At 36.6% G+C, this 22,104-nt stretch overlaps 1 protein-coding gene across 5 annotated transcripts; it reads right to left on the minus strand.

The window, feature by feature from the left end:
* Positions 1-4,315: 4,315 nt before the first annotated feature.
* LOC148870345 (uncharacterized) lies at positions 4,316-21,881 on the minus strand. Of its 5 annotated transcripts, none has more exons than XM_088971538.1 (16): positions 21,424-21,881; positions 17,962-18,114; positions 16,085-16,153; positions 15,796-15,907; positions 15,594-15,716; positions 13,302-13,406; positions 11,964-12,047; positions 11,766-11,881; positions 9,646-9,747; positions 9,447-9,560; positions 9,267-9,323; positions 7,577-7,643; positions 7,434-7,487; positions 6,833-6,907; positions 5,857-5,892; positions 4,316-4,632 (listed from the first exon to the last, which is right to left on the minus strand). In XM_088971538.1, the coding sequence occupies exons 3-16, from the start codon at positions 16,102-16,104 to the stop codon at positions 4,546-4,548; spliced, it is 1,152 nt and encodes a 383-aa protein (XP_088827664.1). In that variant the 5' UTR covers positions 16,105-16,153; positions 17,962-18,114; positions 21,424-21,881; the 3' UTR covers positions 4,316-4,545. The 5 variants fall into 5 exon arrangements, with proteins under 5 accessions (XP_088827664.1, XP_088827663.1, XP_088827666.1 ...); XM_088971537.1 differs by lacking the exon at positions 21,424-21,881 and adding an exon at positions 18,186-18,334; XM_088971540.1 differs by lacking the exon at positions 21,424-21,881 and adding an exon at positions 18,186-18,334 and having other exon boundaries at positions 16,085-16,272.
* Positions 21,882-22,104: the final 223 nt, after the last annotated feature.

Here is a 22,104-nt window from a genome sequence, read left to right on the forward strand (position 1 = left end):
ACTCCTGTTCTGCTACAAACAAAGGCGTGTACAACGGGCTACATAACCAATCAAGAGTGGGCCCCTATATAGCCGGTAGCCCTACTACCCTAACACATTATAATGTAAACAGTAAACGGGATCTGCCTTTGTTTGTATAGCAGATCCCGGCCCGGAAGGCCGGAATCATCATTTTTATTTTAAAACCTGAACTTGATCGCCGCACGACAGAATATCAACTGGTATACTATGCCTGAGTATTTTGTGAAGAAGAAGAAGAAGCATCACATTAAGCTTTGAAATTGAAAAACGGAAAAGAAAAGTCATTAAAAGTTGAAACATATTCCAGGGAGAGAGATAGCAGCTGCAGCACTTTGAAATACTGAAATTCCTTTATATACTGTAGCTCTTACTACTCCTATACAAGTCCTTGAAGAAATTAGCTAACCAGCTGTAGTACTTATAGTCCTTCCTTACATGCTACAGCTCAATGGGATCACCCCAGCCAAAAGTACCGTGGGAGCTCCTTTCAATCACTGAACGATGTAAAAGCTACAGACCAGGCATCTCATTAACTGGACTCACTGAACCGTCGATCCCGGGTGGAAAATTGAGGGTGGATATTTGCCACTGTCCGGCGAGGATGGACGCGCGGAAGAGATGGATGGAGCTCAAAACAAAGGTTCAGAACTCAGAGAGAGAGAGAGAGAGAGAGAGAGAGAGAGAGAGAGAGGCGTGGCTTGCAGGAGAATATAGCTTTTTACTTTTGCTTTGCGCGCCCTTTTATTTTAGATTTTGTGAGGTTGGTGCTTGGTAGTGACGCCGTCAGTGTTGGAGTCTATTAGTAAAATTATTTTCTTTTTCTGCAGCTGGCAGGCGCGGCCACTTGGAGAAGGATGTGACGGAAGATGAACCGATTAGACGGCCTTTTCCTAATTTCCCCCTTTACCGTTAAAAGAATCAGTTTTACAACTTCAGTGACGATAATGCCCCTGCTACACTTCAAGAATTCCATATTGTATATGTATAATCCATCACATATCATTAAAACTAGAGCCTGTCTCCACGCATCGTGATTGGGCACCATGCTATTTGATAAATAACTACTTATGGTATTTGCTTTGTATTTTCAAACCGCCTTTGACCCACACAGTTGAACCGCTGACATAATTTATTAAAAATTTTATAATAAAAAATAATATATGCGTTCATAATTTCATGCATGGATTGCATTATAATTTGCATTGTTTTTTTATTGAAGATGGCATTTGTTAACCTAGGAATTGAAGATGGCGATTATATATCATTTGCAAGGTATCTTCTTCATCTCCTTGCGAAGTCCACTTGTTCCTTTTTCGTCCTTTCTCTCTTTTGTATAATACTAATTAGTTTCCTACAACTGTTAATTTCTTCTGTATTAGATTTTCCTATTTTCCATGAGTTATTGAAACCTCTTCCATAAAGGTAGCAGTCTAGCCGTTAACGTTCTTCAGTATATCACTGAGAAGCTTTCTGAAGAACCCATTTGCAAGCTTTGTTTGGCTTAGTTTTTGAGAAGATTTTGATTCATTAGGGAGGGGTGCTGGCTTATTTCTCTCTCTCTCTCTAGTTATTTGTCACCAGGTACACAGTGATGCCACTGCATATACAGACATCCTTCATCAAGTAGGACCTTTCAGATTAGTGAAATAATTTTTCATCAGTTTGGAGGGGAACAGAGGACACAGAAGGGTATTAAAGTCCTCATAATTCATAAAGCTGGCTTTGCATTGTGGTAATATACAAGAGCCTTAATTATTCCCTTCTTTTTTGTGAGAAAGAGCCTTGATAGTCAAGTAAGTAAGGTAGGACAGTAGGATAATGTGATAAACATTTAATTCTTTCTTTCTGGGGAGAGGTATCTAGCATTTGAAAGCAAAGTTTGCCATCCCCAAGCTCAATATTTGGTTGGTGAAGAAACTTCAATCTCACTCAAAGAACCTTTCCATGACCTCTAAACATCAGCAGTCAGGGAAAGATAGAGAAGCCCCTCTCTTATATTCCTCATCCTTTACTGACCACTCCTACAATTTGGCACACCATTGAGCCAATAAGTGATAATAAAATAATTAATTATATACATGTATACATTTTTTTTTCATTTAATTGGGAGATAATAAAGTCGACGTATATCTTAATCTTCGTTACATGACATAAAGTTGTTGAACAAAATGTCATAAAAAGGTGTGCATTAATTCTTAAATAGTTAGCAAATGGTTAATTACTTAAAAGGGAGATTGCTAACCATTCAAGATTTTTTTAATACATCAAAAGAATTTCTTAAATGTTTAGTGATGGTGCACGATCTGATGCTCCCTGTTGGCAAATAGCTGGGACGGTCGACTGGTCAAACTGCAAGAAAGTGATGATCAGAGTATTCAAGGTAGTCACTCTGATGCTTAAGTCAACAAAAAGCTTTGGAAGAGCTAAAAGCAAGAGAACTAGAGAGTTAGTGAATTGTGAGAGCTAAATCATGTGTACATTTCCTATGAATGGAGATGACTTTATATAGGCTACCTGCCGTGAGGCTCACGAAACGCGTCCGAGATCTTAAATCTGTCTGATTCAAAGGTGGTTTCATGCCCAGAGATAGACTCCGCGTAAGTAGGTAGTGTCTATCCAGTCGCATCTGAAGTGGGTGGCGTGATAACCGGCTCTTCCGATATGGCGTCGTGATACCGGGGAAATTGGAAACGATAACCTACTAAATGAGGAAGTCACCCGGCACGTTAGACAAGCCACTAGCTGAATTCAGGTTAGGTTGGTGGAAGCAGGTCGCCTCTTACGTTGACCTAATGTTTTGCCAGGCTATTCGCAGTTTGATTTGCTGAGGTCATCAGGGTGGGTGCGAGGTGTCCAAGCTGCTCCTGAAGTTTGCTTATATCTGAAATATTTTGAGATGCCACGTATCATCACATAAATGGAGGGCCAAGTTGCCCCTCATCGTTAGCAAAATCTTCATGTGGTCTCCCTAAGAGGAGTATTAAGTTGTGTTGAACCTTTCAAAACTGTCACACTGGTCTTAGAAACTTGCCCAGGTATATTTACCCAAAAAAATTAAAAAGAAATAAAAAGAAACTTGCCCACTATAGACATCAGATCATAGGCAGTCGGTTCGTAGGTAGAGAGGTAGATTCGGATTTTCCAGCTGCTAGATCCGGGACCAGGACCATCATAATGTAGACAGAGGTCGATTGATGTACTTGCCTCCAACAAACAAGTTAATTGGGGTTGTAGTTTTTTTTTTTTCCCTGTTATACCCAAATGAAGTGCACATGCAATACTGCATGTGGGAGAGTTGGATTCAAGGAGTTGAAGACTCGAAGTAAATTATTTTATATTATTTCGTAAATCTTTGAACCTAATTGTCTATTGTATGAGGCAATTAATATATGGAATGTAGATTAATTGATTGATGCATGTTTCTTATTTCTTTGGGGGCTCGCATTTTCACAAGGTAATGCTGCAACCATGGTGAGAGTAGAGTAGCAGACGTAAACCCAGAACGCTCCCAAAGGCGGAGCTGACGAGCTCTGAAGCCTCTAATTGTTTCTTTCCTATGCCGTTGTTTCTCCCACCAAGAACTCAGCTTTCGACGCTTTAGAAGAAGAATACAATACACATTGTTGACTGTGTTTCAGGGTTGCTGGATCCATCTTAACGGCAACAGTAGGGTTTTCGTTCTGAGCCTGAGGTGTATTTTGACATTTTAAGCACAATAAATAAACCGGTACCATCAAATTTTGGAAAATCGTGAATCAAAACCACCAATTTGGTTCACCAGTTTCTCGATTTTTAATATTTATAATATATTATAAATAAATAACATTGTCGGTTCGATTAACCAAAATTTGCATCTATCTGCATCTAATCATATCTTTAGATTCAAATCCTATTTCGAGCAAAAGAGGGAAGGATTAATAATTCATTTTGGATTAAATTTATACATTAACCATAGGATCTACTGAATGTACATCTTGAGTTCCTATCTGCTGAGAATATGGCAAAATTTACAATTCAGCCACCCCGGCGCAAACAACTTCCTTCTTTCAATCTTAACACAAACTTCGCTTAATAATTTGCTAATGTCTTGCAGAGTGACCATGAAAAACGAAAATAAAATTTTTGAAACTAGGCTCGGTGTTAATCTTCTAAGTAGTTTGTTAAAAGATGACTACGTGGGCAAGTTCTTGAAAGAGGTAAACTAGGAAACACCAGGCAATCGTATGCAATGATTTCAAGCGGAGATTAGAAGCTTCCAAATTTTGTGACAACAAAGCAAAAGGAGATAACAAAATTAAATGGAAAAGAAGTAATTAGACTTTGCACTAAGAGTATTTTTATGAACAGAGTGAAATTTTCTTCCCTTTCATAAATCTAGATCCAAACAGGAACATGTGGCCAGTTATTCTGATAAAGGAAGAAAATTCCACTTAAAAAATTGAATATCTGAATACATTCACAAAAGGCGACGAACAAGGAAACAGAGCACGGATAGAAGTATCCAAGTCATTTCAAAGTCATCCCTTAACTCATCTGTGACAAGTATGCCTTGTCTGCATTGGCAAGACGATTTTGGAACTCCGCCCACTCACTTCTACACCTCTCCCTTACCTGTTTTGTAGGAAGAGAAACAAAAAATTGATTTAGAGAACCTCGTGCACTTTCAGTTGATTCACAAAATGAAAAAGAATTGGAAAAGATAAAGACAACTTCTCATCTCCATATTAAATAATCATAGCCACATGACACAGGGAATAAAGGAGCTTAAAAAGTTAAACTCCTGATATAGAGGATCCCCCCCCCTCTTTCCCTCTCTCCAAATGCAATGGAGCTGAAGAAGCAAAAAAGAAACCTTTCATGAGTTCATTGGTCAAATAAAAAGAATATATTCTATCTTGGATCAACATTGGTGATGACTTTTCTATCTTCTAAGAGTAGTGTTGCCATGAGAATGCCCCACCACCTCTTTTCCTCTCTCCAATAAATACATAAAAATATTCTTTGATTTCCTTTGATCGTGTAGTTTTTTTTTATGTAGGCAATCTATAACTTCAGACCAATTCAGTAGGGAAATAGGACATGTTTCGGGATGGCAACACAGTGGGTCCGGGGAGGGTTTTGTAAATTCTAGACTCAACCCACCTCCCAACTCGTATCTGCCCCAAAACCCATGACAGGTTGGATTTTGAGAATCCAAACCCTCCCCATACATGAAAAATGCAAAACCCTCCCCAACCCTACCCTCTCCACCTTCAAGGGTATGGACAGGTTGGGTTTAGAACCCACATCTAATTTCCTATTATTTCTTGTCATATATAAACAATAAATAAGTAAAATAACACAAACAAACAACAAAATTTCTAATTATTTGATTAAGACATGTAGAAAACACGTATACTATCAATTATCCTTCACATAAAATTCAAAATATTATTAAATTCAATACCTAGTATATAAAGTTGATATGCTTTCCAACAATATGTGGGTTGGGGAGAGTCGGGTTTAGCCTAATACTGTACCCTACCAGTACCTGTACAGGTTGTAGAATCCCAAAACCCATCCTTCAAGCAAAAAAAAAAAAAAAAAAAAAAAACACCCCATTAGGGAGAGTAGGGGCAGGTACCCACTGGGTAGGGTAGAAATTGACATCCCTAGACATGCTTAGGAGGGCACCCATAGCTTTCCAACATTCAATTGTAGGTTTGCAACATTGCTCAGATTTGATAACATAAATGGATTCTGAATGAATTCCTAACATAGAAAGCTAACCACATTAAAGTAAATGTATCTTGTGGAGTAAAGAAAACATGAATATCAATTGGTCAGAAAGCATACCCCTTCCCATGCGGCTTTCCCCTTCTGGGGCTCACCCTGCAAATCCAGATAAAGTCCAAGTCATGAAAAAGTTAACTTCAGGAAGCAGGTCAGATAACTTAGAAACAAAGGATCTCATGGAAGTACAAATTATGCAACAATGACAGGAAGGTATCATATATAGGGAATGACAGAGACAAAAAATGGATGGTCAGTCCTGCCAAGATAACAAGTCAACGGATAAGTTCATTGCAGACATGAAAAAAAGCTGCTGATTCTACATTTGTCAGTCACATATGGGGGCAACTTGGGCCTGGTTACCCAAACCTAACCGAAAAGTTGGATTAGGTTAAGGTTAAAAAATATGAACCTGGTTTAACTTTTGGTTTGGGTTGAAGACTTGTGCATCTTGGCCCAAACTGAAACCTAAGATAGATGCATTGCATATGCCCCAAAAATTCTAAGACTAAGAATTTTTTGTTTAAGTTTAGTACTCCTGAAGCACCATAACTTTGCCCCCTACTAATGTTTAAGTAACTCTAATTGGCTAACGGTTAACCAGCCTGAGATGTGAATATATTTTAAAGCAAAAAAGAAGTTTGAGAAATTGACAACCTAAACCCAACCCAACACAACCTGACATTACCTTCATTGTAGGTTAGGGTTGAGGAATTCTAGATTGGGTTACATTATGGTTTACTATATTGCGTTGCAGGTCAGATTAGATTAGGGTTAGGTTTGGGGGTTCAACATCTTAGGTTGGGCTAGGGTTGACCTCAACCTGACCTAACCCAGCACAACTTGAAGCCCTAACAAAATGTGACTGTTCATATTAACAGGTAACTATTAGAAAATTACACAGCACAAAACCCCACTTGACATGTGAAGAACAACCAACAAATTCATTTTGATGCTTAGGTTACAACTTGAAATCCTTGTCAATTGTCATTAGTGATAACTGTTGCCATCACTTGAAAGTTAACGGACAGTATCTGACCTGGTTCCCCAAAGAAGGTATGACTTGATGAACAATCCACTGAGAGTCAACCACACCAATCTTCTCATGAGCAGGCTGTGCAGATTAAAGACAGAAAAACATGTAAGGAATGAATGGCAAAAACAGGAAAAAAAAAAAGCTGTTTGTAGTGATAAGTATGATCAAATTTGACAGGGCATCAAGATACCCCACTGGACAATTGATTGGCCCATCCTGCCTACAGGCAAAATATCCTTTCTTTAGTGGTGAGAAGACTAATCCAAAATGCCAAATATTTGTCAAAGTAGTTATTTTTATTTAGAGTGTCAACCACTCATAGGATCAGATGGAAACCTCCATGACTTGAAGACAATTCAGTCTTTTAAAATATTTGATTTACCAGATCCAAGAACCAGAAAAAAATTACAATATAATGTCACCTTCACAGTGTACCATTCATTTCATAGAAAAAGAAAATGCAGCAAAATTGTTTGTGTAGAAAATGATAATTGAGAAAAAATAAATGGTATGACTGATTGACACAAGGTGGATGAAATATAATCAAGTATAGACAGATAAAGGAAAGCGAAGGGAAAGGATGGAATAAACAGAAGCCACTGACCTCCACACATCTTCTTAGTGCAAAGTCCAATCCCCATCCATGTACCAAGTCATTCTACAAGCACAATATCTAACTTACTGTAACAGTAGCTGAAGACTTAAAGGCATTCAACTGAAGAGACAATGAGGTGCCAGATATGGTACCTGAATCATATGCCACACACAACGCCAAGCCTTCCGTGAAAACACAGGGGCCATAATTTCCACAAAACTGAATCAATGAAGAAAACAAAATTTACTACCAAAGCAGAGAAGTATAAATGCAAGAAACATGGGTGAGTACTGCACAAAGACAACCTTCTTTTTCTTCTGTTGAAAAGAGTATGGATTAATAATCAAAATATTCCATAATATTCTCCCTAAAGAAATTTTTATTTCCTCATGTACAGCCACAAAATATAACCATAATGTTTCTGGACACATTTCAATGCTTCAATGTTTCATGTCATTTCAATCAAACTTCATTTCTGTGGTTATTAAAATAATAATGTCTATCTATATGGACGAAAAATGTTATTCAAACAATAATTTTTTTAGCAAAGTTAACTTTTATTGAAAATACACTGCAAGAATCATCCCATTATTTCTGAGACCGACACCCTTTTCTGTAATTGATTAACTGTTTTGTGTTTTTAGACACGGTTTTTGTGTGCCACGTATAGCTCCTCCATATACATGCTGGAAGAGCTACCTGTCTTCCCTTTCTTTCTGTGATTAATTCAAATATTTCATTGTCTTCTTAAAAAAAAATTATGGGGACTGACTTCGGCACACCCAACTTTTGATCAACTGGGAACATCCCTAGTGAAAAGACAAAGAAATCCCTATTAGTAATGATAAAAATAAAAATAAAAATGGAGGTGCTTTTCTCTGTTAAAACATGCATTTTTTACTAATGACTGGAGTGTGCTCCCATTATCAAAATTGGGATGCTCCCATTCTGGGGGTGTATTTTTAGACCAATGATTAGGGGTTTCCTCTTTATCAAAAATGGTAAGCGCCAAAATAACTCCCTACCACCACTACCACCATCATCATCGTTTTAAGCCCTTTTTTTTTGAGTTTCATGGTTATGGATGGCAATTTCTTTGAGTTTTTCTTCATTTCCTTTTTGACAATATTTAAACTCATGCATAATGTAGTAACCAGGCATCAAGTCCTAATCTCTGATGCTCATTTGGTATAGTTGCGCAAATCCATGTCTAAAACATATATTCCATGTTGAAGCAAGATAATTTGCCAACAGCAAGTAGCTTTCTCTATTTGCCTTCTTTTCCTTGTCTTGTATGATAACTTATAACAACATTTTATTTTATAGGTGTTATCTATGCTTCATTTATCATTTCTTCGAATAGAAAAGAAAATTTTCAAGTACTTGGAAGTTTTCCAATGTTTCACAGTTTCTTACAATATCTTGACACAAATTTCCTGATCTTTTGTGAAACAACCCCTCGATACAATTCGATAAAGCCTCATCCCAACTAAACGCCACTGATTACATGAATCCTATTCTAAACAATCCCTATTCCACTATTTTTAGGTGACCATTTCCACCAAATATGCTAATTGGGTCATTTAGTGCAGTCTAATCAACCCAGAGATCTCCGTGGAGAATGAGTTTAAAGACCAAAAGGACTCCCTATGTTCCTCTCCCCATCCTATAGGGCTGATGTGGATTGGATAATTAAGCATGTCACTGATCCAGAGGGTCCCTTAGTAGACAATTTGGATCAGTCTGAAGCTGCCCATGTAACAGAAATAGGGTAGGTATCCCTACTTGACCCAATCAGGAAACCATTTTTCCCAGAGGCAGAGAGAGAGAGAGAGAGAATACGCTGCACATGGAGGCAAATGTGGATCACTACACCAGCCAGGTTTCTCTGTTGTTTCCCTGCATACAAATAGGACAGTAAAATGTTACTACCATAAGAATTATAGTTATGTTCCCAATAATTAAAATAAAAGGATTGGCAAAAAAAGTATAAAAAAGGATACAATATCATAGTTATCCTACTTGTGAACTTCACTGTCACCTCTCCTTTTAGTCATCTGCCATGTCAGTCCATTATTTGGCTCAAGTCCTGGTTGGGATATCTCCAAGCCATGTTTCTTCACCAGCTCAAGGAACCTAACATCATCAACAAAATTTGAAAACATAGAACACAGCATGGAAAAACACAAGAATCAATAATTAATTAAAACGGTCCCCTTACTTCTCTGCATTGAAATGTTCAACTCCAAGATCTTCATCCCAAATAAAAATGTAATCATAAGCTGCTACTACATCAGGATGTAAAAATCGTTTTGCATACCACCTACACCAGATAAAAAGGATGTAGTGGGTCAGAACAAAGGTTATTGTGCATATGTGAAGGTAAAGGTTTACATCTGAGGATGCAGAAAACATAATCTGGACTCTACAAGAAAAAGCAAACACTTGCAAAGTGAAAATAACTAAGATTCAGATCCCAGCAGAGGTGCATCATCAAGGACGATGATCTAACAGGCACTAGAGGTGTACACCTCCAGTGGAGGTGCTACAAAAAATGCCTGGAGACGTATACCTTGTATGATCTTACCTTTTCTCAAATATATATATATATATATATAAATGAAGCAACAGTTTTATTGTGCTCTCCATTATATGTTTACATAATTCTTAGGATTAAAGCCCTCCATATTTGTTTAGTATAATATTAAAATAAAATGTTAAAATAGAAGTGGAGGCACCATAGCTTTGATTTCTTTTATGCATTATATTCATTTGAATATGGGAGGACACTCATTTATGTTAATATTGTGCAATTTATGTGAATTGCTCATTCTAAAATTTTGATTTGCAACTTTGCAAGTATTATATTGATGGCTGGTGATACTTATATAATTATGATGATGATACTTAATTGAATGCTTTCTTGTATTTTAAGAAATTGAATGGTTTTATTTTAACAGTTCAATATTTAAATATGATGGTTTTGTTTTAAGAAATTGCAAATATGATATTTTGTACTTCTCATAAGCTTTCCCGTTTTTATGGGATATCTAGGGTCTGCTTAGTTCATAGTCTGAAATCGGAATCACAATCCCTCAAAATCAGAATCAGAATCAAAATGGTATATTCCCATAGTCTGTTTGGTTCAGAATCAGAATCACAATCCTCTTGAAAGCTTCTCCTATGCCTCTTTCTATAAAGTATTAGACTCTTCCCCTACCCCTCTTCCTTTTCCCACCCAAGGCCATATGGGATGGCCCTACGTACCCTGACTAGGATCTTTTTTTTTTTTTTTGAAGCAGCCTTGAAGATAATTAACACTGGTGAGTGGTGACATGTTGTAATGTCAGTGAAAAGCTTGGTGGGAATGTTACTCATTCTTGTTTTACCCTCACTTTGAGCATATGGAACCACCTTCCCTTTCTTTGGCATTACTTGCTCTCCACCAGCTGATATATTGGAGCTGTTCAAACTCATTTTACATCACTAAGGAAAGGGGAAAATTATATAGAATAGAGGTGTTCAATAGTAGCTATCATGGAGTATCTAGACTGAAAGAAAGACTTGTATTTTTTCGAATAAGGAGCTAGAAGATTCAACTTCAATTCACTTGGTTTCAGTAAGGGTTTTCCATTAGATCTATATAAGGGATGGCTAATAATAGTAGTTTTACACCTATTAAAAGATAAGTATTGCAAAACAAACTTGGACAACTCCCCTTGAAGCCATTATCAAGTTAAACTTTGATGGTTGTACTCTAATCCTAGTTCTTTGGGAATTGTAGGTGCATTCAGGAATGCATCTGAAAACATCCTCTTAGGTTACTTGGAATCGGAAGGGGAAGGACATTCTTGAAACTTGAAAGGAGTAACTTAAACCCCTGCACCAAGGGATTAGATTAACTTATTCTTTTGGATGGAAGAATGGAATGGAAGAACCATGGAACATGAGACACCATATAAGAAAAACAAAAGATTTGGAAAATAGATTGAACAACTCATTCAGATGGAATCCAAGATTTGCCAATGATATTGCTGACATATTAACAAGGAGTAGGTGGGGCTGAGTTGGTTTGGAGGGGCACCTGGCCTGGGACTAATCCATAGGGCAGATTGTAGCTTCTCTTCTTTATCTTCATCTGTCATCTTTTTTTATCATTGTGATTATATACTCAGCATGTTGTTGTGCTTTTCACCTCCTTTGGATATATTTCAAAGTGGGGTTCAATTTCACTTCATGTTATTAACAAAATCTTTGATCATTGAAAATTATACAAAAACACTTTTCCAACCAGAAAAAATAGAACAATAAGAACTCCAAATATATGCAAGAAAATAATACCATTTTGTTTGCTTCCTCACACTAACATGAATTGCACGTTTTGACCATTCAAATTGATCCCATTCACTTGTCCGGCCATCATAATGGAAAAGCAAAATTGTGAAATCCTCAGAAAACTGCAATGATATGTGAAAGAAATAAACCTCAGCATCTTTGGAAAAGAAACAAGAAGATCAAAGATAATGATGTAGACAGAACCTTTTTAACAGCTGTGTCAATATTATTCCTCTGATCAAACCCAACTGTGAATGTCACCAGGTACTTTGGCTTGGTTTTGAGATCCTGCAGTTTTCAATCATTATAGATAGGTCTTATCATCTACAGACTTTCACCCAGAGACAGAAGAAAAAATGTGCCATTTTGAAGACCGAAACATTGTCACTTATGTCTGAAACTAATAAGATAACTGGTTATCCCCCTTTTATTTGGTTTATGCCTCTTCATAACCATGTCCAAAGGGAAGAAGTTGCAACTGCCGCCCCATCAAACAAATCTGACATGATAGTCCAATTAGACTTCAAACACAGACTATTTGGACGTAAAAACAAGCTTTTATCTCATAAGACTTCATAAGTATCAATAGGGCTGTCAATAGGTTGGTTATACCTGACTGCCCAAACTGAACCAAACCGATTATGTCGGTTCAGGTCCCATGATTTTGTTCTGATTAATAATTGGGTCAGTTACGGTTCCTGCCTGTCCCAAACCAATTCAGACCCAAACCAAATATTTTATGTTTGGAATGGTAAATTGGATAGATAATATTAGTTAAAAATGTTTAATTTATTAACATATAAATAACTTAGTATTTTACTATCATTTTTATTAAGGTTATATTATCAAAATATAAGTTTTAAGTTATTATTTAAATAATAAATATAGTTTTCAATATAGTCAGGTTACCCAATAGACTCGACTATTAACCGGGATGGTTCTGGATCCGTGATTTTGTCCCAATTAATAATCGGTTTGGGACTAGGACCACCCTGTCCCAACCCAAACCTGACCCATTGGCATCCCTAAGTATCAACTTAGGCATCCAAATACCAAAAAGTCTGATAGTTGAAATCTCACTGTGGCTTGCTCATTGGTCATTGTGACCTATATCTTCCTTGCAACAGATGTATGCACCTGTGCATAGATAATCTGGAGAAGAGGAAAAGATACAAAAAGAGCAGCTAAAGGAAAGAAGACAACGTTATATGTATTTATACATAAATAATGTCATATAATGTACATATTTAATATGATATATTTATAAGGCATAGGCCCAGAAGCCCAGCCTGGCCAGTTCCATGATCACCCTCTGTACACAACCACATGTCTCTGCCCTGTCCATTCTCCCTATTTACCCACCCAGAGCCCCTCCAATCATGAAGACATGCAAAAAAAAAAGTAAAATATGGTAAAAACACATGCGCATACACACACATGCACACATGCATACATACATGTATATAACTATATATATATATATATATATATATATATATATATATATATATATAGCTGTTACCAACAGTAATGAAAATATACCTCATTCGGATCACCCCATAATCTGCGCAAATAAAAATCTGTTTCAGGCACAACTATACCAGGGGGCAATGACTCTGCACCACGAGGATTTGTTGGAACATATATCTGGTGCATATCAGTAAGGCACTAGGAAGTTAGCAGCCCTAAAGAAAATATAAATATATATTACATAAGCAATGATGCATTAAAATTGCTACAGTAGAAGCTCCCACAAAACAAAATGCTCAAAACAAGAAAAATATTTTTCAATTCTAATGCATCAATCAAAAGCAAAAAGGTTTACTGGATTGATATCCAAGTTGCTCCAGTATTCAATGGAGTAGAAAATATTTCTTAATCTTAACTATTCTTTCAATTCTCATATCATGAAAAGTTCAATACAGGAAACAGCATTAAACATTTGATAGGTAATCCAGTGAAATGGAAATTGCAGTGTGTGAGGTTGTTCAATCAACATCATAACCCAGGTCACAGGCAGGTCAGTAACCATTAGGCTAGTACTTGGGGACAGCAAATGAACTGCCTTAAAGAAATTTAAATTTATTGCTATATTTTTTAAATCTGGACCAGGGGCAAGCACTGAATCATTTGACCATCATATTATTCCCTTTATCTTCCTTTTAACATTTTCTTCACTTATTTAGCACTTCTTTTCTTTTTTTTCATTGTTTTGTCACACCAGTTCAGGGATTGAACTGCTCAGCTATGAACCATCAGCTCCAGTTGTTTGGCATCCACTCCAAGTTTAAAAGCATTGGTTTATTCAGAATCAATCTGGAGGTGCCAGCTCAGAATATTGACCAGTGAAAAACTCCTAGCACTTAGAGTTGACAATTACACTGATTGATAAGAATGATGCCATGTTCACCCTAAAGAAAAGTAATATGGGAAATAAGTTAACACCAAACTAGCTCCCTCTTTAGGAGGTCTAGGATAGACTATAGGGAAGAACCTACATCAAAAATCTCCTTATAGGTAGGAAGGGTGCCAAGTTGATCAGAATTGCCAAAGACTCTTGGAAATCAGACCTATCATTTCTTTGTGACTTTCCATTGTTTAATGACACTTTATTAACTGGATAATAAATGCTTCACACCGGCATGATCATACTTTCCAATATGGTGTCAATCAAGCACTTCTCCAGCCCTTTGAAATAGGTGCAAAGGTGACATTATAGTTGCATAGCTCAAAACAACCACAAAGAACTTGATAATTGTTCTGTTACAAGTGATATTGATAAGCTTAATGAAGGCAATTATAGTCCCATGATAGATAAGCAGAAAGAACAAGTTTGAAATTTAAAAAACAACTGCAGAATAACGCAAAATGAAAAAAGAAATCCATTTTTGAAGTCCTAATTACCAAATAAAGAAATACATAATATTTTTTGAAAAGGTAAAGAAATATATATCATTGTTTGGGACAAAGCTGGGGTCTTGGGATACAGGACCTGATATGGGTCTAGGATCCTCATAACCTGCCATCTGATGGGTCTTACCTCTTTTTATCAGTGGTGCAATCAAAATAGATTTTATGATTGTATTGGAAACTACTAATGTTATAATTCTGAATAACAGGGGCATAAAATAGTATACACCATATTTAAATGCAATAAGGGGAAAAGATAATCCTGACAATACTAGCGCACTGCTTTTCAATCCAAGAACAATAAATATAGAAGTTAAGTCTGAAACTGTAAATGAAATCAGATGGGTCCTACTTAGAAGTTCAGCAAAGCCAAAAATCATTTTCTATGGAAGGTTTTCGTGCATTTAAATAAATTGGGGAGAAATGTTTTTCCTACAGTTAGATGGAAATCCTACGAATAATCTCCTAATCAGATGGTTAAAAGTCATCTGGTTAAATTGATCTATATTGTAAGCACAGTTTTGTTGGGATAGTTTGAAAAACCCAGCCCTGATTCTTGAAAATTTTTGACAGGTGGCAAGTTATGGAGGCTCCAGACCCATGTATCCCACACCCAAGGCATTCCCATATGAACAAGTTTTAAAACTGAAAAGAAAAAAGGTAATAAAGACCCACCCTCTTAAGGAAATGGCAGCCCTTGACAACTTTTTGAATCCATAACATGGTAATTCAAAATTTTATTGCAAAATGGAATAAAAAAAGAATTAGTGAACTACCACAATAATCAGTATATCTCAAACTCATGGTTTTAAGGACTGGTTAGAAAGGAAATGACTAACCTTTCAAAATTGCCTACCTCATGTAAAGTACAAATAGAGCATAACGTCATAACCAACTACAAGTAAATGTTAAATGGATGAGTACCTTTGGAATATCCAAATCTGAAGCGTTGTTTTTACTAAGATCAGGCCTAGAAAATCTGCCAGATCTATTTTCGTCAAGAACGGCCACATCGATGGACGATAGAAAGCCAGAGTGTAAGTTAAGCTGCAAAGTTTCACAAAAAGACAGGTTATAAAGGCCTCATTATGGAAAATATGTGATGACAATGGTAATCTCAATATACCTTGGAAACTGAAATAGACGGAAATGAAACACCAACAAAAAATCCAAAGACAACTCCCATAACAGTTGCAATAATAAGTCTGGCACTGTCATTTGATTTTTTAAGAACCCCACTGCAAGGAAAACAGAATAACCAATTAAGTTATTCTGAAAAATATCAGCATGAAAATCCAACTTAAAAGTGTGTAGAAGGTCCTAGAAAAGGAGATTCCAGAATATTCACTAGCAGTTTATAACCAAGAAAAGTAAATTTCTGGGTAAATATAGCTCAAAGAATATGGCATACACACCTTCGGTGGATGGTCCCCATCTCGGTAGAATGAATCAACTCAAAAGTCAAACCAACAGTATTGACAGAGCTGTAGAATATTGTGTCAAACTCGAGAACACATTTTGAACCAAATACAGCATTCTTCAGTAAGTATTGCTCTTTGAAGAAAACCAAACAATATTCTATGGATTGAAACCAAAGCAGGCCCTGATTAGAATAAAAGTAACCACATAAATGATTATTTTCTGTGAATATATATGGTAAAAGAATGTCCATTTCTCATCTGCCCCCACCCCTCTTGAAAGCTTATAAACCAAAAATCAACTATTATGTCTTAATTATGTTTCTTCAAATTATTGAAGCATTGTCATCAGTGCTCATCATGCACAAATAGTAGATATTTTATCTATCTTGTGTTTGACATCAGGGAACTTGATCATGGAATAGTTTATGAGTAATCTGATGTTGGCTCAGTAAGCAGCTTGTGGCCAGGAATCAGTCCAGTGGTATGAACTAAGAAACCACTAAATTTAATGTTGGACCTCAACTTGTGGTTCTCATTACCTTTCCTCCTTTCCCCTTTTCCAAGGTTTAAAATGTCAGTGTTGTTGGAAATATTGGTCATCCAAATATAGGAAGCATGTCAGAAATGTTGTATGGAAATATTGTAAAAATAAAGACATGGTGGAAACATTGTGAAATAGGAAAAAATATGGAATGTTATTTTATGAAATGATAAAAGAAGCATAGGTAGACCCTTATAAATTATTTAAAAAAAAAAAAATGGCAGATCCTTTTAAATTATTATCTTGTTCCAAACCGCTGAACAAAGCTAAGAAATTAATAGGCAAAATAATATGCTGCACAATTGTCTTCTAAATTTTAAGAATCAAGACCACATAATAGACTGAGTCCAAACAAAATTTAAACTCATATAAACAAAATTGAAAGTACAAGTGGTTCTAATAGATCAACCAAATAATCCATCACACAAACAAAAACTAAAATTTAATTTCATGTCTGAAAAGAATTTTGAGTTGGTTCAAAGTGATCATCCTATCCATTAGGCGGACAGTAATACTGCTACTCTACATGTCTACAATATTGCCGCCAACTAATGCTATAATACCATCTCATGTACTCCATATAGCGTGACAGTTTTTACTAGGGAAATATATCAATTCCAGTAATATTTTATGTTGGTACCTATGGAAATGGAAATATATCATGGAAACATTAAGAAACAAGTACACATTTTAAACCATACCTTTTTCTTTTCAATCAATTACTCACCCCTAAAAGAATCAATCAATAAGAATATTCTTCACTTCCATAGTTATCCTAATTCTAATTTAAGCGATACAATGAAAATTTTGTGTAAGCCAAATTAAAAACAAAAAACCTGTGAATCTCATTTGTATCGGCATCTATTTGGGATTTTTTATTCCTAATTCTGCATTGAATATCAGCAGAAAATTTTCCTGATTGTGTTAGTTTCACGCAACAATGAATTCTGTCGAGAGGCATGCCATGTAGATTGACTATAAATTACGGCAATTAAAAACAGAAAACAGAGGCTATAAATAGTCAGGAAATGACTCTCTGAAACAGCGTTTCATTCAAAATTAGGAAAAATGAACGAATTAAACTAGAAAATAACTCCAAGAGAAGATTCAGATAAGTAGAACGAAATTACATCAATAGTCTATGAACCCCAGAAATTCAAGAACATTCTGCAAGAAACAAATTAGATTTCATAATTCATGAATCAATCGATCGCCTGAGAATTGCCATCAGCAAACAAAACACAAATCCAAACCATGGCTATATGGAAAACCAATAAGACATGGGAGATTTTTAACTCAACATGGGGAAATTTATGGTGAGGAAGCTTACAAGTTTCGTGGATCGTTTTACGGGAAGAAAAGAGAGGTCAGTTGAGAGTCGTTGGGCAGAATGACGACGAGTTTCTTCCTCTTCTTCCTTTTCTCTTCTGCTTCGTCTACTTCTTCAAACTCTTCAAATAGGATCTATAATTGCTCGGTAATACTGTAATACGGGGCAGAAATTAGAAAATGATCTCTCAATGGTGACGAGGGAAACCGACGAGACCAACATACCCTTGTTAAAAACTTAAAACAAAATTGTTACTACAAATTTGCTGATGTGGCAATGCCTTGTTTTTGTCTTAAGGGACATAGCCACATAGGGTCTCTGACTCAATGTAGCAAGCTTAGTGACTTGGGATCCATCGAACTCCGCTGTCCTCAGGTTGGTTGGTGGGGGTTATGGGTATTTATGGTGATGGTCTGATGGAGAAAACTTTGGCTGTTGGAAATGTTCTTGGATATGCCACGTCAATCCATTCAGTCTATTATTTATCTTTTTGGTCAAAAGATTGTTGAGCGAAATTACTCTTTTACCCCCACACCTATACTAACGTGTCCTGCCAAAAACGTTCTTTAATCTTTACGGCCAATGTTTTTCTGGGGTGGGGTGGGGCGGTGGTCTCTACCTACATCTACGGCTCTACCCCCGTTGCGTGACCCCATAAGTCATAAGTCATAACCCGACAAAACAAAGCAAAAACTCCTTAGTCGTTCGATTTGAAGATCGAAAATCTGCTGGAGAGTTAGGATTTTTTTGGTGCTTCGCGGTTATTGGTCCATGCGAGGGGATTAGAAAAGGCTCCGGATCTTCTGCCCACGCCTACCCACAATACACAATCCCCGTGAATTGGATACATCTTCTCCTACATACTATTATGGAGAGGATATTAGTCTTTTAGAAAAGAAGGGGGCGATCATTATTGGCCCAGCTCAGCGCGCAAATTACTGGGTCCGGGATGGGCTCCGGCCCGAATCTGCAGTGGACCCAAAATTTATAAGACAAATTTCTTAAATTACTTTTACTGTTTAATTAATTGACAAATTGTATAACTATTGTTCTTATATCTTTTGACAACTGATTAGCTCTATTTCTACCTTGCGTGGACATCCAAATTTTCCATGCAATGGTTACCCTATTAAGGTAGCTATAATATTGGTTAAATTTTTATCAAGTATCAATGTGGCTGAACCATGGTTACCGGACCGGAATAATTGGGAATCAGTCAAGTGACTGGTTCCATTTTACCCCAGAACCGTTATTTCCCCCAAAACCATAGATTTGGTCACCGGTTCCGTTTTACCTCAGAAGTGTTATTTCCCCCAAAACCATAGATTTGGTTAGTAAACCGCTGACCCGGGTGGTCGAACTGTTCGAACCGTTCAATGGTTTAGCCAGTTTTTATTTTTTTATTTTTTTATTAAAATAGATCGTTTGTTCATTTCAAACAGTCAAACCGTTCGACCCGGGAACCGGATCCCTGTCAATTCGTTGTCCGGGTCAGTTTTAAAACCTTGGGCTGAACAACTCTCACATTACTCTGGATTGTTTCGATGAAATTAAATAGAATCAAATCATCATGATAAGTTCAATATTTTTCCTTCAAGGATAAACTTGATTGATACGTTGAATGGATGTATCTCCCCATTTTTAATAAAAATGTGATCATATTTATAAAAATCTTCCAAATTTGAACCTAAACAGGGATGTAGTATGTTATAGGATTTGAATGCTATTTCGTTTTACACAATCAATTTAGAATCCAAAATAAGAGTTCACTCAACAAAGTAGTTAGTTTATTATTTTTTTATTTTGTCTAAATTTCTAAATTTTGAGTTAACTTGCACTCTCTTTTGGTTTCTCTTTTATGCTGATTTTTTTGGTTAATTTGTTTTGGGTGTATAGCAGATTATATGAAGAGAAGGTGATTATACAACCTTATAACTTGCAACTGAGATAGTGGTTTGACTTTTTTTTGTAATGAAGAGGAGTTTAAATTAGAGAATGATCGAAAATATTTGAAGATACATTTCCATTTGTGTTATTTTTTCATGCTCAACTGTTAGGTGGTGCTATTGAGTCATTTTCATTATGTTCACTTGCTAGCTTAGTAGCTTTGAATGATTACAACGCTAAAGCTGGATTATAAATTCATAGTGAATTTAGTCATTATTATCGTTGTCAGGTTGTTTTTGTGTATTATTATTTTTGGTACTTGAAAATCAATTTTTTTTAAATCACTTCAATTCAAATATGTAATTTTGACTAGGTAGGGATGTTCATTATATGGTTCAAATCGCAAAACTGAACCGAACCAAACCGAGTTTATGGTTTGGTTTGGTTTATACCTATAAAATGGTTTCTTTCGGTTTGAGAATTTCTAAATTATGATTTACAGTTTTGGTTTGATTTATTTAATTTTATAAACTGAACCAAACCGTAAATTATAAACCAAATTCATATGATATATAAATATTATATATAATATAGCTAAATGGAATACATAAAATTATAAATATATAATGAATGTTTTATTTTATAATAAAATAATAAATAAAAGTTTTTAAGTTTTACTTTCTAGGGAGCTATTTGGGCTTTCTAATTGGGTCAAACCCAAAAGAACATACAATGGCCCAAAGTCCCCAAATCGAATTAAAAATCGCACCAAATTGTAATAAAACGGTATGATTTGATTTAGAAAATTCTCAAACCGTAATTTACCAGTTTAGAGATTTTCTCGAGATCGCACTAAACTGGACCGTGAACACCTTGGCAACTGAAACATACACGCACGTGCACCCCACTAGTAATTTTTTAAAATCTAATACTACCTTCCAACCCTCTCGACACCTAACCAACGGCGGCGACCTCTTCCTACTCCGACCTCTCTCTCCTCTTTCTCACCGATTCTCTCTCTCTGACTGAGCTTCTAATCGACGCCCCCGTTTTTCTATTACCAGAACTACTTCGAAAGTCATTTTCCGATGAGTTCACTAAGCTTCTTTTTCGGTTCACCATTAGGCGAACAGGGGAGCTCTCCTCTTAATCCAACTTGAATCCGGCGAACAAAGCCCCATTTTCAACGACCCGATTGGTAGGCTCCACCTATCACATACGACATTAATGGACTAGACGATTCCACGATTGCGAGACATAAATCTTCTCCGTTGCTACATGACAGTGGAGAAGAGGACTCTGATGGTAGAGAACGAGGGCGATACAGGTGACTTTAACAATGGGTTGGTGGAACCATGGGCCACTGCCCGAACTAAGGTGGTGATACAGGAATGGACCAGGCGATGGTGGGATGGCAACCGAATGACCACCTTCGCTTTCTCATTCTATCTCTGCATTTTCACCACCCCCCAAATTTAGTCTAAATCGAAGCTCGGAGTCGGAATTCGAACACAGATATAAGAAATTATATTTTGTGAATATAGAGATGAGTGAAAGAGATTTGACTTGCTGTACCTTGATATTATGATAAGAGGGAGACGGAGATATAAGTGGAGACGATGCTGCTGTGAACACTCCATACATGTCTGGAGGCGATATAGTAGAACATCAGATTTTGAGGTACTACGATTTTCGTCGTCGCTCAAGGCCAACCTGACGGTGTAAAGGATCAATTCGGAGGAGCATCTCTCTAGAACTTCGATGGGCATTGATGGTTTTGAGCGACAAGGCGTCGGAGTTCGCCGGCGAGGCGGCGGAATAGGTTGCGGTGGGGGTCTAGTCTTTAGGACTTTTGCCGGACTTCGTCGCCCGAAACTTCTCTCTGACAGGTAAAGAGAGAGCGAGACTGAGTTGTTAGAGAGAGAGGAAAGAGGAAGGAAGTTGCTTTGGTTGGGGAGTTGGAGGGGAGAGAAGAGGAAGGAAGGGGTGATTGCCTTGCGAGTCCGACTTACTCTTCCTTGTGGCGTTGGTTTGCCTTGGTTGTGTGGGAATGCTGTCACTTACTCTTTGTGAATCTTTCATTTTCCTTAGAAACTTTCTTTTTTTCTCCTATTTTATGTTTTGTTGTGAAAATAAAAAAAAAATAATAATGGGTAAAGTAGTCTTTTTATAATTCCGTCAACCGTGTTAGTATTCTGGAGGTTTTAGACAATTCCAAAATACTCAAGGATATTGTAAGACAATTAAACAAAAAAT

The sequence above is a fragment of the Nelumbo lutea genome, chromosome 2 (assembly GCF_056320005.1).
Source record: "Nelumbo lutea isolate HS-2025 chromosome 2, American lotus-T2T, whole genome shotgun sequence".
Lineage (NCBI taxonomy): Eukaryota > Viridiplantae > Streptophyta > Magnoliopsida > Proteales > Nelumbonaceae > Nelumbo > Nelumbo lutea.

What these genes read in the sequence shown, in the direction of transcription:
- LOC148870345 (XM_088971538.1), bottom strand. Translation starts at nt 16,104, where the DNA reads ATGGGGACCATCCACCGAAG. An exon ending in GGTGACAGTGAAGTTCACAA is followed by an intron (nt 9,324 to 9,446) that starts GTAGGATAACTA and finishes ATTTGTATGCAG; the next exon opens with GGAAACAACAGAGAAACCTG. An exon ending in GGAAAGCCGCATGGGAAGGG is followed by an intron (nt 4,633 to 5,856) that starts GTATGCTTTCTG and finishes CCTACAAAACAG; the next exon opens with GTAAGGGAGAGGTGTAGAAG.